The sequence below is a fragment of the Diceros bicornis genome, chromosome 14 (assembly GCF_020826845.1).
Source record: "Diceros bicornis minor isolate mBicDic1 chromosome 14, mDicBic1.mat.cur, whole genome shotgun sequence".
NCBI lineage: Eukaryota > Metazoa > Chordata > Mammalia > Perissodactyla > Rhinocerotidae > Diceros > Diceros bicornis.
In genome coordinates this window covers 22,194,061-22,210,499 of record NC_080753.1, presented here as the reverse complement: position 1 = coordinate 22,210,499, position 16,439 = coordinate 22,194,061, and the positions used below count along the sequence as shown (strand labels likewise).

General features: G+C 39.7%; 2 protein-coding genes across 6 annotated transcripts in view; one reads left to right on the top strand and one right to left on the bottom strand.

Annotated features, from left to right (window-relative positions):
- The window catches only part of XPO5 (exportin 5), a 50,780-nt gene extending 44,212 nt beyond the window's left edge, over nucleotides 1-6,568 (bottom strand). Inside the window, exons 1-5 of the mRNA XM_058554296.1 lie at nucleotides 6,367-6,568; nucleotides 4,602-4,723; nucleotides 3,613-3,685; nucleotides 2,161-2,298; nucleotides 1,834-2,016 (exon numbers count right to left, since the gene is read on the bottom strand). Of these exons, the coding sequence (XP_058410279.1) occupies nucleotides 1,834-2,016; nucleotides 2,161-2,298; nucleotides 3,613-3,685; nucleotides 4,602-4,723; nucleotides 6,367-6,471 (621 nt within the window). The 5' untranslated portion in view covers nucleotides 6,472-6,568. The remainder of the gene's footprint in view (nucleotides 1-1,833; nucleotides 2,017-2,160; nucleotides 2,299-3,612; nucleotides 3,686-4,601; nucleotides 4,724-6,366) is intronic.
- Nucleotides 6,569-6,609: 41 nt separating this feature from the next.
- The window catches only part of POLH (DNA polymerase eta), a 32,505-nt gene continuing 22,675 nt past the window's right edge, over nucleotides 6,610-16,439 (top strand). The window contains exons 1-5 of one of the 5 annotated variants that reach the window (XM_058554267.1): nucleotides 6,610-7,050; nucleotides 9,036-9,183; nucleotides 9,949-10,089; nucleotides 10,329-10,463; nucleotides 12,983-13,200. In XM_058554267.1, coding sequence (XP_058410250.1) covers nucleotides 9,953-10,089; nucleotides 10,329-10,463; nucleotides 12,983-13,200 — 490 coding nt within the window. In that variant the 5' untranslated portion in view covers nucleotides 6,610-7,050; nucleotides 9,036-9,183; nucleotides 9,949-9,952. Of the gene's footprint in view, nucleotides 7,051-7,960; nucleotides 9,184-9,948; nucleotides 10,090-10,328; nucleotides 10,464-12,982; nucleotides 13,201-16,439 lie in introns of those variants that run through there. The other 4 variants (XM_058554265.1, XM_058554264.1, XM_058554268.1 and 1 more) reach the window with 4 other exon arrangements.

The following is a 16,439-nucleotide window of genomic DNA, read 5'->3' as shown; positions in this document are numbered from 1 at the left end:
TATGTTGTACACCTGAAACTAATATATTGTATGTCAATTATAATTCAATTGAAAAAAAAAAAAGAACAAGTATTAAGCCTTCATCATCAGTGATCAAGCAGAGATGTTAATGGGGCAGAGATGAGTAGAACCCTCTCACCAGCATCTACTGATGCTGCCCAAGAAGGAAAAGGGATCCAAGTGACAACAGCCAAGTCCAGCCTTTACCCTCCACTCCAACAAATCTTCCTTCCGATTTGGATCCTCCATGCCCCCTGGGACCAGTGCAGGAGCCAGGTGATGGGACAGGGAGAGTAAGCCTACTCAGCCCACAGTTGTTTACCATTCAACCTAGGCCCCAACTGGGAGAGTGAAGGGATGGAAGCAGAGAAGGAACTATGAGCAAACTGAGAAGTTCCAGGTACAAAAGATGGCTTTGGTCTGCTCTGGTCCTGGGCACAAGTGGTATGGTAGCCTAGTTTAAGAGATGGAGAGAACTGAAACTAAGGCTAAAGAAAAACACCACAGTGGATGTGTCTCCAACCTGTGTCAGACCATCACCAATCAGCCCTGCTCTGGCACACTGGCTAGATTTCTACAGCATCTAAGTATTCGTACTTTGTTCTTCTTCTCCTAGAGGAAAATGAAAAGAACAGCTCCTTCACCCTGAACACACATAGGATTTTAAATGCAAATATTTTCTTTTGAAAAATGTTGGGGAGATATTTGTGGGGAAAGAGTCCATTCTAGTAAAAACAATGGGGTTTGAATTCCACTGCAACCATTTATTAGGAGATCTTTAATAATACTCTTGGGGGTGGGGGGAATACTCTCTGAACCCTGGTTTCCTCATTTGTAAAATGTAGGTGATACCTTCTGACTCTTAGAGTTGTTCTGAGGATTAAATAACATATAAAGTGCCAACAAGTGTATGGCGTATTAGGTACTCACTGTGAGTTCCTCCCCACTCTAACAGCTCATAGTACCCTCTCATCATCTGTGTCAGTTATCTATCCCTTCTCTGAAAACAGACCAATGAAGCTGCCAGGGGCATAAAAAATAACTAATTTTAATTAATTCTGTTTTGTGAAATAAGCACATATAAGAATTCTAGATCAGGGTTTTTCAACCTCAGTACTACTGATGTTTTGGGTTGGATAATTCTTTATTGTGGGGGACTGCTCTGTGCATTATAGAAAGATTAACAGCATCCCTGGCCTCTACCCACTAGATGCCAGTAGCAACCCTTGGTTGTGACAACCTAGGGGGCAAAATCACCCCCTGTTGAGAACCAGTGTACTAGACTAACTTTCACACGGCCTTCCTCTGAAGGCTCTCTGCTAAAAATGACAATGTTTGGAGAGACAGTATCTGGCTTGCCCTTGTCTGCAGAAGAAATACTTCATCAGGAAGAATAAAATATCTGGCATATGTAGTCAAGATTAATAAGACTTGCAGTTTCCTCTGCAAAAGGGACCAGGACCAAATGGGACATCAGAATTTAACAGGGATACTGCTCCGATCTATCAGAAATCTGGGCTTTCAAATATTAAGAATTAACCTTCACTTTTAAAACATTTTAAGAATTTTTTTTATAAATTTTTTATAAATTTTATAAATTTTTTATAAAAGGAATTATTTTTTCTAGTAGATGTGGAAACTTACTGAACTGAGTTTTTCAGAAAATTAGTTGTTTTTCCTGTCATCTGTTTCTTTTTTGCTTATAAAATGGCCTTTATTTTGCTGAACTCAACTCCCTACTTCTTTGCCAAAGGATTATTTTAACTTTAAAAAACAAACAAAAAAACCACTCATATTAGAAAATAGGACTTTGGGAGGCGAGGAATCCCTTACCACTTGCCGGTACTTGTTTACATTTTCTTGAAGTGTGTTAAGTAGAAAACTGAAGATCCTTTCCATGTTCTGGGTTAATGTTTGCTGGATATCCCTTCTTCTTTGAGGGGGTAGTGTCTGAAAGGTCACTACGTCCTCTGCCAGTCGCAAAAGAATGAACATCACTAATTCTGTCTGTGTTTCCTATATCAATAGAAATAAGCTAGTTAAACTAAAACATCTTTTTCATTATAGGTATGCCCAAAGGCTCTTTTCTGTTGACAAAACAAAGAAACCCCCAAAGAGCCAAAAAAAACCAAACTGAATTGATACAGCTGTGTTTCATACCCCTTGTTTGGAGAGAGTGTCCAATTCTATTAGCATGTCAGGCCAGTGCTGTGGCCACTCCCGCTTGATCATTTCTACTACAATTCGAGACAGGACGTCTTTAATATGGTTCTCCTCTTCCAAAATGTTCAGTGTTCCCTGAAAAAGAACAAGAGATAAGTCTAAAATAAATAAAATTTAAAAAAAAAAAAAAAAAAGGGCCGGCCCTGTGGCTTGGTGGTTAAGTGCGCGCGCTCTGATGCTGGTGGCCCGGGTTCGGATCCCGGGCGCGCACCGAGGCACCACTTCTCCGGCTATCCTGAGGCCGAGTCCCACATACAGCAACTAAAAGGATGTGCAGCTATGACATACAACTATCTACTGGGGCTTTGGGGAGAAAAAAATAAATAAAATCTTTAAAAAAAAAAAAAAGAGATAAGTCTGAAAGACTGCATTCAAGGTAAAAACCTGGGCTGTAAAAGTGTACAAAACTCATCAGCAGGCCTGCTTTGAAACTAACCAAAATAAACAAACCTGTTCTCCATGTCTGAGTCACTTGTCCTGCATTCTCACTAATCATTCTGCCCACTTAAAGCTTAAGGGAGGGTTGCATCAGCTAATAAAATGGCTGTCACACAGAGCAAGGAGGACATCACTGCTCTCCTTTACAAACCGAAGAGACTCTCATATTGTTTCATTTTGTAAGAGGGTCGGGGGAGAAGTATAGAAATAAGGAGTACATGGAGAGGCTGATAAAATGAGAGTTAGGAGAAGCAACTGAAAACTTTACCAACAGTTCTACTATTAGAAGATACAGAAAGACTATTACTGGGACTCTCTTCCGAATTTTGATATCAAGATTAATAAATTATGACTTCTATCAAGTTTCCCCAGAACTAGCAAAATACAAATCCTAGCTAGCTATGTTAATTAATAATTTTAAAGGGATTTTTTTTTTTTCCAATAAAGGCACTAGACTTTGGGGATGAAAAGGGGTGAAAATTCCACTTTTCTTGCCCTTTGTAAAATAGAAAAAAAAGGCTGTGGATTTTAAACATGTTTAAAGTCATATTATAACTCCTGAAACAAATTCATTCTGCAATTTTTTATTGCTAGTATCATAGTTCATTTTGGAATAAAAGGAAACAAACAGCAAAGTGCCATCTAATTTAGATCTAAGAATCTTATTCATTTGCTGAACAAGTTTAATCTCCTCTGCCCTATGTTCATACTTTTAAAAACAGAAGTCAACACATAAGGGATTAATTAAACCTAGTAAGACAAATGTGATGAATTATGATTTCTAGTGATGGTGGTTCTTTTTACCTTGAAGGTTAACATTTAATATTATACAAAGCATGCTGTTTGACCTTTGTAGAATCAGTGAATTTTTACACAAATGCTACACTGAAGAAGTCACACCTTGTCTAAACTACCTTGGAAACACAAGTCTTCCAATCAACCATTCCTTACATTTGCAATCAGCTCCATGACACTGTTCTTCAGATAGACCTTCTCCAACCGAGACATGCTGTTCCACCGAAACCTGGTCAAAATGCATAAAGTCAACAGAACCACATTAGAAGTCTTCTCTTCATAAGAGACTAGCTTTGATTCCTGTGTTAGGTTATGCTGGTGATTTCATTAAGAAATTATACTTTTGACTTTGTACCCTTCGAAGAATGGACAAAATCAGTCCACATTTAACCAAAATGCTAAAATAACAGAAAAATTCTTGGGAAAGAGTTTTATATAGGCAGTGGTCTATTAACTGGAATCCACACAAGATTTGTGCACAGATTAGCTTTTCCCCTTGATTTTACTGACAAACTAAAATCAAATATATCTGGGACAACTGCAACAATGTAGTTGCTTTTTGGAAAATACCATCTTGATACCACTAACTCCCTTTCAGGCTGGCTTACAAGGTAATGGCACAATTCCAGAAAAACTGTGGCTAAGTCTTAAAAGCTGATTCTTCTGATAGGCACTGGGCATAGGAGACTCAAGTCAGGAAGGGTTTTCAGTTATTCTCATATAACCCTCCTTTGGATTTGCCCTTCAGAGAAGGCACACACTCAAACTTAAAAAAAAAAAACTTAAAGGCACAGTGATTAATCAGAGATTTATTTACCTAAACATTGCATTATTCTAATAACACTTTGAGTTGGCTGGTATACAGTAAGAGCTCAATAAAAGCTGGCTGAATAACTATCAGCTAATATTTGTAGAATGCTTAGTATTAGTACCACTCACTTTACATGGATGAAGAAACTGAAGAAGAGAAAGGTTAAATGCTGAATGAGAGCTCCCAAGAGGCTGTACTAACCTCTCGGGGACCATTCCTTTCTTCTTGGGGACTGCTCTTTTCTATTAACCCAAAGAGTATCTCTATGAGTTACATAAGAAACAAAGATTTGCTCTCTCACAGACTTCGGTGGTAATATCCAAAAGCTCCTTACTTGACAACGTGTTCCAGGATCTGAAGGCCAAAATGTCTGACGATGGCAATTTGTGTTTTCTCAGCCAACCTCAAGCCACAGGGGACACAGATAGGGCACTTTTCTTTAAACTCCTCACAAAACTGAAAGAAGAAAAGTTAGCATTTCTCTTAGGAGCCAAGACAGTAGGGACTAAAAAATCTTCATCTTAAGAAACTCTAACCTGAACTATATATAAATATATATATATATATTTTTTTTTTCCTGAGGAAGATTCACCCTGAGCTAACATCCACGCCAATCTTCCTCTATTTTTTAGTATGTGGGCTGCCAGCACAGCATGGCTGCTCACAGAGCGGTATAGGTCTGCACCCTCACAGAGCGGTATAGGTCTGCACCCAGGAACTGAACCTGGGCCACTGAAACAGAGGACACTGAACTGAACCACTCGGCCACTGGGGTGGGCCCTGAGCTTTATTTTTAAGTTGCAAAATCTAGATCAATATTATATGAGTAAAGAACCAATAAACATTCCTTTCCTTTGGATAGTTCCAGATTTTCCATGCTATGTCCAACTAATGTTGAAAAACATTCTTGACCTAAATGAGTAAAAAATTATTTGTTAGATGTGATACACCTGCGAAGTACATAGGGGTGACATGACAATTCCTAGCATTTGCTTTAAAAACCTTTGGTGGAGGGGAAGAGAGAAAGCAAATGTGGCGAAATCTTTATAACTGCTGAGTTTAGGGGATAGGTATATACAAGATCACTGTAGTATTCTACTTTTGTGTCTATTTTCAGTATTTCATAGCAAAAAACAAACTAATAGAACCCAATTGTTTCTGATTCCAAATCCTGTGGCATACATCTAAATACCGAAACGTTTCCTCCAAGTGATGCTCACTTTACTTTATGAAGTTACATCAGTTAAAACAGGCATAGCACAAGTGTTTTTTCCGAGTAGTCATTTCTCAAAGCCCACATACAGAGTTTGATGCGGGAATAAGTTTGTACTCTACTAGTATCCCCATTTGTATTAGCATTCCCAAATTGCAACACGAGAGTCAGTCCCAGGAGCTGAGCATCCGGGACTCAAGAAAACTACTTTCAGGAAACCAAAGCGCCCTTGTTAAAATGCAAAGTAAGTGGTGGAAGTTCATCTTTGCGAAAAATAGCCTAAGAATAACCCAGACTAAAAAACATGGGGGAAGGGGGTGTGAGAATTAGCCCAGAGATACCCAAGACACAGAAAAGGGTTGGCAAGAAGTGTAAGGATGTAAGTAAAGGGGTGCTAGGGGGGCTGGAGCTCGATTAGGACGGGTCAGGAGAGTGGGTCAGCAAGGAAACGTTTAGCGCAGAGGAGATCATAAAGAATGTAGCTGGTGTTGGGGACGGGATGGGCACGTGCGCCACGGGAAGGCGAGGGGACGCGGGGATGCGGGGCTTGAGGGAATGAAATGGGTGCAGACGGCTCTGGAGAGGGTCGTGGTGCGGACAAAAGTGAACGGAAGTGAGGAAGGGGGAGGAGAGGGCAGTGGGAAGTGATCGTGAGATGAGAAGCAGCTAGGGACCGGAGTGTCCCGGGAGAAGGGGAGGCGCGGCGAGCAGAGAAGGCGGGGATGGGAAGAGGCGCAGAGGGCGGCGAGGCGGAGGCCCCCCGGGGTTGGGGAGGGAGGTCCAGAGGCCTCGTGGCCCGGAGACGACCAGGGTTATGGGCGGCGCCGGGACGCCTGGGGCTGGGCGAGGGTCTCGGGGCAGGCCCAGGTCGCCAGACCCCAGCTACCTTGAGGGCTTCCAGCCGGTAGCGCTGGGTGGAGCTGGGGTCCATCATGACCGTCACCGCTTTCACGAGCTGCTCGCACAGCGCGTTCACTTGATCCATCGCCATGGCTAGTGACTCGTGCCGCAAGCGCCCACCACAGCCGTCCCAGGAGCACGAGGGACGGACGGCTCCCTTGGCGGGACCCACGCTGGTACCGGGCCGCGGCGGGCTGAGGGGTGGGGAGCGGGAGGAGGAGCGTGAGCGGCAGAAGCTCCACGGGGAAGGAGCCGGCGCTGCGCACGCGCCCGACTCGCCACTGCGCACGCGCCCGCGGAAGTGGGGGCTCTCTGGTACGGTTACTCCTCGGTGGGCGGGGCGGGAGACGGAAGGGCCGCGGTGCGCAGGCGCGTCAACGGCCCTTCGCGGCGCGCGCGCAGTTCGATCCCTGTCAGGCGGGCTGGCAGCTGGGTGCCCCGCCCTGGGCTGGACCCACCCGGCTGTGCGGCGCCTGCCCGAGCACTGATCCTTTGCGACCCTTGGTCCGTTCCTCCGTCGTTACGGGGAATAAATCTCACTCGAAACCAGAAACTGGCCCGCTCCTGGAAAGGGGTCAGATATTGCAGATCCCTTCGTCTTCCAGTGGACCCCCAGCCCATCATCGGCGGCGTCCGCGGTTGGCAGTTTTGCCCGGCGTTCGTCACCTTGGTAAGAGAATTTAGAACCGTTCGGTATCACTGTTTTCAGACTTTGCATGTTGCCTTGGCTGTTGGTTTTATGATATAGCAGTGGCCAGTGACAACGTTGGGCCGGAATTACATGAATTAGAAATACATGCTCACTGAGAGATAAGCCCTGGTATTATCCTCTAAGAGCATTTTTCTTGTGGAAACTATATTTTTTCCGTAGCTCTTCACTTGTACTGCTTTTCCTTGGATGTGTTATTACCTGATCAGCACCAAACTTGTTTTGTACTGATTGGTATAAATGGCGATATTTAAAGATGAAGCCGGTCCGGTGGCGCAGCGGTTAAGTTCGCGCGCTCCACTTCCGCGGCCCGGAGTTCCCAGGTTCCGATCCCGGGCGTGGCCCGACGCATTGCTTGTCAGGCCATGCTGTGGCAGGCGTCCCACATATAAAGTACAGGAAGATGGGCACGGATGTTAGCCCAGGGCCAATCTTCCTCAGCAAACAGAGGAGGATTGGCATCAGGTGTTTGCTCAGGGCTAATCTTCCACACAAAAAAATAAAGATAAATTATTGAAGGTTTGTGCAGTTTTGATCACTTGAAATGCTGTATATAAGACTTCAAAGTAGTGTAATCCTTCCGAAAGGAGGGTTTTTACAGAGAGTGTTTCATTTTCCAGCAAGCTCTTGCTTTAAAAAGCTCTTGCTTTCTCCAGCAAAATACCTAAACTGAAAACTTCAACAGCCTTATTATCTGTTAAAGTCTGCATATGGGTTTTTGTGTTTGTATATTCAGTAAAATGTTCGCTGGACTTAAATCACTGCTTTCTATTCATACTCCACCGTCTGCTATTTGTATCTAATATGGAACTTACCTGGGTTTTTTGTGAAAATGCATTTATTATTTTTATTCTGGCATTATGTATTCCAGTACTACACAAAAGCCACTGCAAAGTAAAGTGATTTCTGACATGTTATGGTTTTAACTTATAAATGTTTAAAGTATCACATTCTGCCTGTTTTAGGTGAGTGGAATTTATAAGGAATCAATGCTTTGACTACTCTGATTTTTTTAATTTATTGTTTTCTTTCCACTAATCTTCCAACTTGTAGTTGCATGCCACTTTTTTCAAGGTGAATGGTAGTTTTTGACACTTTTTTAGAATACAGTTGAGTACTTACTCAACTGTATAACCTGTGTTTCTCGTATTTAAATCATGAATTACTGGTGTTTCCATAAGTATCTTATTTACTTTAGGTCAGTGGTTCCCAATCTCTACTGCATATTAAAACTGCCTAGAGAGCTTTTAAAAATCACAGTGCCCAGGTCACACCCATACCAATTAAATTAGGATGTCTGGTGGTAGAAGCCAGATATCAATATTATTTAAATGTTACTAGGTGATTCCAATTTGGAACAAAGTTTGGGAGCCACTGCTTTAGTTTACATTCCTTCTTTCAGATCTCTAACAATGTTAAATGATAACATTGGTCTCTATCCACTGTCAAGTATATAAGGTTTGTTCTTGCAGTCTACCATCCATACCTTTATGTATGTCTACCCATGAATAGTGTGTAAGTATTGTTTTCTTTTATCTTGAAAAATTGATGTGAATGGGTAGAAAATCACCATTAGAACACTATAAAGTAATTGTTATAGGTAAGATCCACTGATGGGTGCTTAGTGGTTGAAAGTTTGAGGAGAAACAGGATATTTGCATAGTCTCAAAATATCTCCCCTAAGATATCAGTTACAAAAGGAAAAGTAGTAACTTTACAGTGAGAAACCTGGCAAACGCTATCTCAACGAAATGATCATGGTTAACATCACCAGTAATAAGACATATTGACATCTTGTACCTCCCAATGTGATACACTGAGAGGAGCACATCACTTTCATAATATTCTTGCTGAAAATGCGTAACTTCAATCTAATCAAGAGAAAACATCAGACAAACCTAAATTGAGAGACAGTCTCACAGTAACTGACTAGTTCTCTTCAAAAGCGTCAAGGTCATGAAAAACAAGGGAAGACTGAGGAAGTGTCACAGATTGGAGACCACTAAGGAGACTTGATGACTAAGATTGGATCCTAGATTGGATCCTGAAACACAAAAAAGACATTAGTGGAATAACCGGTGAAATTCAAGCAAAGTATGTAGTTGAATATTATACCAATATTCATTTTTGTTTGTTTGTTTTTATTTTTTATTTTTATTTTTTGTTTATTGCGGTAACATTGGTTTATAACATTGTATAAATTTCAGGTGTACATCATTATACTTCTGTTTCTGCATGGATTACATCATGTTCTCATGTTCACCACCCAATATTCATTTTTTAGTTTTGATAATTGTGCTATATAAAATGTTAACATTAGGGGCAACTGGGTGTAGGAGAACCCTACTGTTTTTGCAACTTTTCTATAAGTCTAAAATTATTTCAAAATAAAAACTTAAAAAAATTCACATGAATGCTATGAGGTTATATAACATTTTCTGCTTCTCTTTTCTCTGAACTTATACTTGAGATTTGTCTATCAACTAGATTAACTGTTGGCTTTATCCCTCTATTGACGTGCATTGTGGTTTTAATTTGCATTTCCTATGACTAATAATGTTGAGCCCATTTTTGTGTGCTTTTTGACTATTTGTATATCTTCTTTTGTGAAGTGTTCAATTCTTTTGTGGGATGGGTATTTTTAAAGCTTTTAATACTTATTACCTTCCTAAAATTGTACCAATTAATTATTCTCCTGCAAGCAATATATGCAAATACCTATTTCATTCTTATTAGTTTCCATGCTCCATATGCTCATGGTAACTCAACAATGGAAGAATGGAGATAAAATTTTCCTTGGCACTTTGGATTAGGTATCCTTTCTGACTGTCCATAAAGTCTTAAAATACTGTCTTACAGAAAAATGGCTGATGGACAGGACCGGGTGGTTGTTCTAGTGGACATGGACTGTTTTTTTGTTCAAGTGGAGCAGCGGCAAAATCCTCATTTGAGGAATAAACCTTGTGCAGTCGTACAGTACAAAACATGGAAGGGTGGTGGGTATGTATCTTAGTTATTGTTGTAACTGTCAACTACTATTTTAATTCTGTAAGACTACAATGGCACTATGCTAGGTCCTATTTTTGAGATTTCTGAACTGCCGTGTTTGAGATCAAATAGTGGCATCTGTGACCAAAAAGTTTCTACTATTATGTTTATAGGCCATTCATGTTAAATTTTAATTATTTTTGATTGTGATCATGTAATATTTTTCTGTTTCCCTTTTTTCCTAACCTTAGAATAATTGCAGTGAGTTATGAAGCTCGTGCATTTGGGGTCGCTAGAAGCATGTGGGCAGATGATGCTAAGAAGTTATGTCCAAATCTTCTACTGGCAGAAGTTCGTCAGACACGTGGGAAAGCTGACCTCACCAAGTAAGAAGAAAAGATTGTTTAAGGAGAATGGGAGAGTTGGAAATAATATTCCATGAGGCTAGGAACTGATGTCTCAAATTTGTTTTGTATAAATAACATCTGAAAAAGTTCCCTTTGGTCAGCCAGCTTTTCTGTGTGAAATGAAAACAGATTTTGATATTGTGTTGCAGGAGAAGGTCTGAGTCATCATAATCTATAACAATTGCTGCCCTTAACACCCTTTTAGTTCCTTAATTATTTAAAAATTTATTGTTATGATTAAAACTTAGTACCAATTCCCAGGTTCTCAGGCCAAAAATCTGAAGTGTTTGAATAAGTTGTGAAACTAAGAGTTTTTCCAGAGAAGGCTGAGTCAAACTGACATTCTAGTACGATATCTAGAATTACTTGCCAGAACTGAACAATCTCAAAGGAGATTACCTTCTCTGTTTTTGAACTGAGCTGTCTCTCCCCAAATTTTGGAAGGTTAGCCCTGGAATTGGAGACTTGTATAGGCATAGCCAAGTTAGAGGTAGCTACAAGCCCCAGCCATTATAATAGTTCTAATAGCTAGTATGTATTGAGCATATGTCATATGCAAGGTACTGTGTTAAGCTCTCCATAGGCAATATCTCTTAAATCTCACATTGTTATAAGGTAGGTTCTAGTATTAATTACCCCTCCCCTGCGCCACCCCCCAACTCCACCCCCACCCCACCCCCCGCCGACACACACACGCACACAGATGAGGAAACAAGTTTAGAGAGGTTAAATAATTTAAGTTCACACAGCTAGAAAGAAGAAGACTGGGGATTCGATTTTTTTCAGATTCCAGTATTCATATCCTCACAGTACACTATATTGTGTGGTGTTTGGGGATCATGCTTTGACTTAAGATTTGAGATATTCCTGAATTCACCTATGAATTAGAAGTTTAAAGGTGGAGTGTCATAGCCAACCTCACATTGGAGTTATTGCCAGAAAAGAAGACAGATTTGACTGAAAATTAATACCTTAACCTTAAAGTAGAATTAATTAGCTAATGGACATATGTTACATTGCACTGAATAGAATTTTATGCTGGTAAAGACAATATAACTTTCCAGAAATATAGGTGTCTTCAGAGTGTGATTTTGAAAAGCTACACGCCACCAACTTTAAACTGGATCATTTCATTCTTAAAATCTTCATCAAATAATGAACAAAGGCAGTTTTAGAAAATTTAGGAGTGAGTTCATAGACTAGAGAGTTATTAAGACCTGGAGATTTAAAATTCTTATTTTAATAAGTAACCTGAGATACCAGGTTATAACAATATGATTTTCAGAAATATATATACACTAAATTTATCAAATATTCTTAAAAATACCTTGGAGTAATTTGCTCAAGAGGCTGTGAAGGAACACCAACTATTGCAAGAGTATCCTTTCCTTCTCTGTATGTGTGTGAGTATATTGTGCTCTCATGCCTTCACGCACGCTCACGAGCTCTTTTTTTCCTTGATGTCTGACTCTCCTTTCTCCAACCCAAATAATGATTAAAAGAAAAGAAGCTTTCTCTAATTTTTTCTTTCTCTAATTCTCTCATTTGAGAATGTTTTAGAACAATAATTATGTTAGTTTTTATAGCTATCTTAGTGAAGAGGTGCAAATATTTCCATTTTTATAATAAAAAAATACATTCAACAAGAGCAAAGAACTTACTTTAAATTCCATAGCAAGTCCAAAGCAAGGAAAATATCCATATATTGCCATAGAAAACTAGCTATATACAGCCAACAGAGCTGCTTGTTATGGTTTGAATAGAAGGTATATGGTGAGATTGGTATCCCCTGGGGAAGGCTGTCTGTCTGCCCAGATGCATCACCACATTCTAGACACTTATCTTCAACTTGATAATTTGAATGTTAGTATATCCAGAAGTGATTGGACTTGGTTGGGTGTGTGTGTATATATATATATATATGTAGGGAGGACCAACTCACATGTTAATCAAACTCCCCAGTGACTGAAGTATAAAATCCATATGTCACTTTGTTAATTTATAATGAGAAATACCATCCTGAGGAAGACCAGATACTCAGGTTCACTGATCAGTGCAGTGTTCCCTGTAAGATACCTCTTATTTGAAGACAAAAGTAGCAGCAGAATACTATGTGGTGGATATATGAAAATAACAGAAGGAATAGGTGATCATAGTAAAATGTTTTCTAGTAAATAAGTCTGAAGCATTGTTTTCCTCTTTAGAGAGATCCTTGTTTATGGTCGGGATGCTTTCTACTTTGGTATTGCTAGAGTTGCACTAAAAATGTTTGCCTCCATGGTTCTTTTTCCTTGCTTTTGTTATTGACCATCTGCCTGCTCATTTACCCCTTCAGTTGGGCTACTATCTACTCTTTGTCAGTCCGCCCTTTCTCTCTTTAAGGAGACTTACACTGGTTATGTATATTATTGTTCCATTATGAGAGGGAGGGGATGGGGTCAACAATTTCAATGTTGCCTTCTTCTGTTGCCTACACGTATAATCTTTATACTTTTTAGGTACCGGGAAGCCAGTGTGGAAGTGATGGAGGTAATGTCTCGTTTTGCTGGGATTGAACGTGCCAGCATTGATGAGGCTTTTCTAGACCTGACCAGTGCTGTACGAGAGAGACTACAAAAGCTACAAGGTCAGCCTATCTCAGCAGACTTGTTGCCAAGCACGTTCATTGAAGGGTTGCCCCAAGGCCCTACAACAGCAGAAGGGACTGTTGAGAAAGGTACTTCCATAGCATCATATTGCTTCTGCTTCCTGCCTTTGGAACCTGCTTTGCTTGGTCACGCTGACCTTTCTTGGATTGATTGAAAGGAAACTTAGACTTCAACCTGAATGAATCACAAAGACTCACATGGAAGGATATACAAATTCTCTTATCTTTCCAGGTATATTGATATTGAGAAGCTTGAAATCTGTATGAAATCAAGTTTCTCTTCAATATAACTAGGGCAGATTAGAGTTATCAATAGAAGCCTGAAGAGCACTTCCATCATTTGTAGGTTAATTTGTATTATTGTAACTTGGTTTCTTCATCGTAAGAAGGGTGAGCTTTTTTAAGGGGGAACTTCAAATAGAGGGAGTTGAATTTCTAATCAGTTCTTACACAATATCATCAATGGGCTCTGCAAGGCCTCTCTCATTTTATTTTACTTATTTTTACTTCTTTTCCCCTTCATAGTGATTCCCCCTACTCCCTCTACCCTCCCACCCCTCACACCCTCTAGCACCCACTGATATATTTGGTGTATCTTCTTAAATATGTATATGTCTTTATAAATTATATAGTGTTGCTTGTATATGTGCTTTTTATCTTTTTTTATTTCTTTTATTTTTGGTGAGGAAGCTTGTCCATGAGCTAACATCTGTTGCCAATCTTCCTCTTTTTGCTGAGAAAGATTGGCTCTGAACAAACATCTGTGCCCATCTTCCTCTATTTTGTATATGGGACGCCTTCACAGCATGGCTTGATGAGTAGTGTATTGGTCTGCACCTGGGATCCGAACCCTCGAACCCCAGGCCGTTGTAGCGGAGCGTGCAAACCCAACCACTATGCTACCCGGTGGCCCCTGTATATGTGCTTTTTAAATTTGTGCTTTTTTTGAGGAAGATTAGCCCTAAGCTAACATCTGTTGCCAATCCTCCTCTTTTTGCTGAGGAAGATTGGCTCTGGGCTAACATCCATGCCCATGTTCCTCTACTTTATATGGGACACTGCCACAGCATGGCTTGACAAGCAGTGTGTCGGTCTGTGCCCGGGATCTGAACCTGTGAACCCTGGGCTGCTGAAATGGAACGCTCGAACTTAACCACTATGCCACCAGGCCAGCCCCTTAAATGTGTGCTTTTTAATTACAAGATAGTATTGTATTATAGATCTCATTCTTTTTCTTAATTTTCTTTCAATGGTGATTTTACAGATCTATCCATGTAGGTGTATTTATGTGTAATTGATTGCTTTTAATTGCAGAATAATCCATGATATGGACCTTCCATGTTTACAGACCATTCTCCTAGCAATGAACTTATTTGTTGTTTCTAACTTCCTACTATTTATATGATGAATGTCCTCATTCATTGTCTTTTGGACCAATGCAAGGGTTTCTCCAGGAAATGTTTTCAGGAGTGGACTGCTAGGTCATAGGATACACACATATACTTAGTTTCACTAAATACTTCCAAATTGCTCCCCAGAATGGCTGTAACAGTTTAACCTCCCCGTGGGCAGTTCATAAGAATTCCCATTTCCCGCTTATCCTCACCAGCAATTGGTATTATCTAATGTTTAAAAATATTTGCCAATGTGATGGCTATAACGTGGTATTTTGTATTTTTGGTTTGTTTTAATTTACATTTCTCTATTTACTAATTGAGGTTGAGCATCTCTTTATATACTTGTTAGCCAATTGAGTTTCTACTTTTGTAAATTGCTTATTTATAATCTTTACCCAATTTTCCATTGAATTTCCTGCCTTTTTTTTTGGTAAGAGTTCCTTATATATCCTAATATTAGTCCCTTGTCTATTTTTGACATTGCAAATATCTTCTCCCAAGTCTGTCATCCATTGACTTTGTTTACGTTGTACTTTGCTGAACAAAATTCTTTTAGTCTATCAGTTTTTCACCTTATGGCTTGTGCATTTTTTTGTGTGTGTGTGTGAGGAAGATCAGCCCGGAGCTAACATCTGCCAATCCTTCCTCTTTTTGCTGAGGAAGACTGGCCCTGGGCTAACATCCGTGCCCATCTTCCTCCACTTTATATGGGATGCCACCACAGCATGGCTTGACAAGCGGTGCGTCGGTGTGCGCCCGGGATCCGAACCGGCAAACCCCAGGCCACCGCAGCGGAGCGCGTGCACTTAACCACTTGCGCCACCAGGCTGGCCCCATGGCTTGTGCATTTTGAATCTCATTTTAGACATTCATTTCTACTACCAGAAGTTCACAAAGACATTTTTCTGCATTTTATTCTATTTGCCTTATAGTTTATTTTTAGATATTTCCACCATATGGAGTTCACCTTTTTATTTGATTTAAGGTAGGGAGCCACCTTAATTATTATTCTTATAGTGAGCCAGTTTTCCCAACAATTATTTATTAAACCCTCCATTATTTCTCAACTTCCTATATGTAAGTGGGTCTGTTTCTGTAGTGACCCATTAGTCTGTCTGCTTCTACTCCAGAAATATTGTTTTTATTACTGTTTGTAGTATGTCATAATATTTGATAAGGACTCCCCTCTGCTTTTTTTTTTTTTCAAAATTATCTTAGCTGTTTGTGCACCTTTATTGTTCAGTATGCATTTTAGAATACATCAGTTGAATTCCTCAAAAACTCCTGATGGAAATTACATTGACTTTACATATTTAGAGAGGATAGTTATCTTACTGTTAAATTATCTCATCTATAAACATATCATAGCTCACCAATTTTTAGGTCTTCATTTATGTCCCTTTTAGTGATTTTTTTTTTAAGTTAAAATTTTTGATTTGTCTGTTGTAATATTTCTGCTTCTTCTGAGGTGTTGAATCCAGTATATTTTCCTCTTTCTTTCTCATCTAAACTTCTAATTATAATATATAGAATTATGTAATATATATAATATATATAAAGTATACTGATTGTAAGTGTACATCTTGACTAATTTTCATAAAGTAAACCCCTTCTGTAAGCAGCACCCAGATCAAAAAACAACATCAGAACTCTAGAAGCCTCCTTTGCTACCCTTCCAGTCACTATCCATCCGTCTCTTGCCTCTCCTACAGTAACCACTGTCCTGATTTCTATTTAGCTTATTTTTAAACTTTATAAAATTGAAGTCATGCAGTATATACTCGAGTCTGCCTTCATTCACTCAACATTGTCTTTGTGAGATTCATCCATTCTGTTGTATGTAGTTGAGTTTGTTTACTGTCATTGCTGTGTAGTATTCCATTATATGAATATACCACAATTTATCCATTT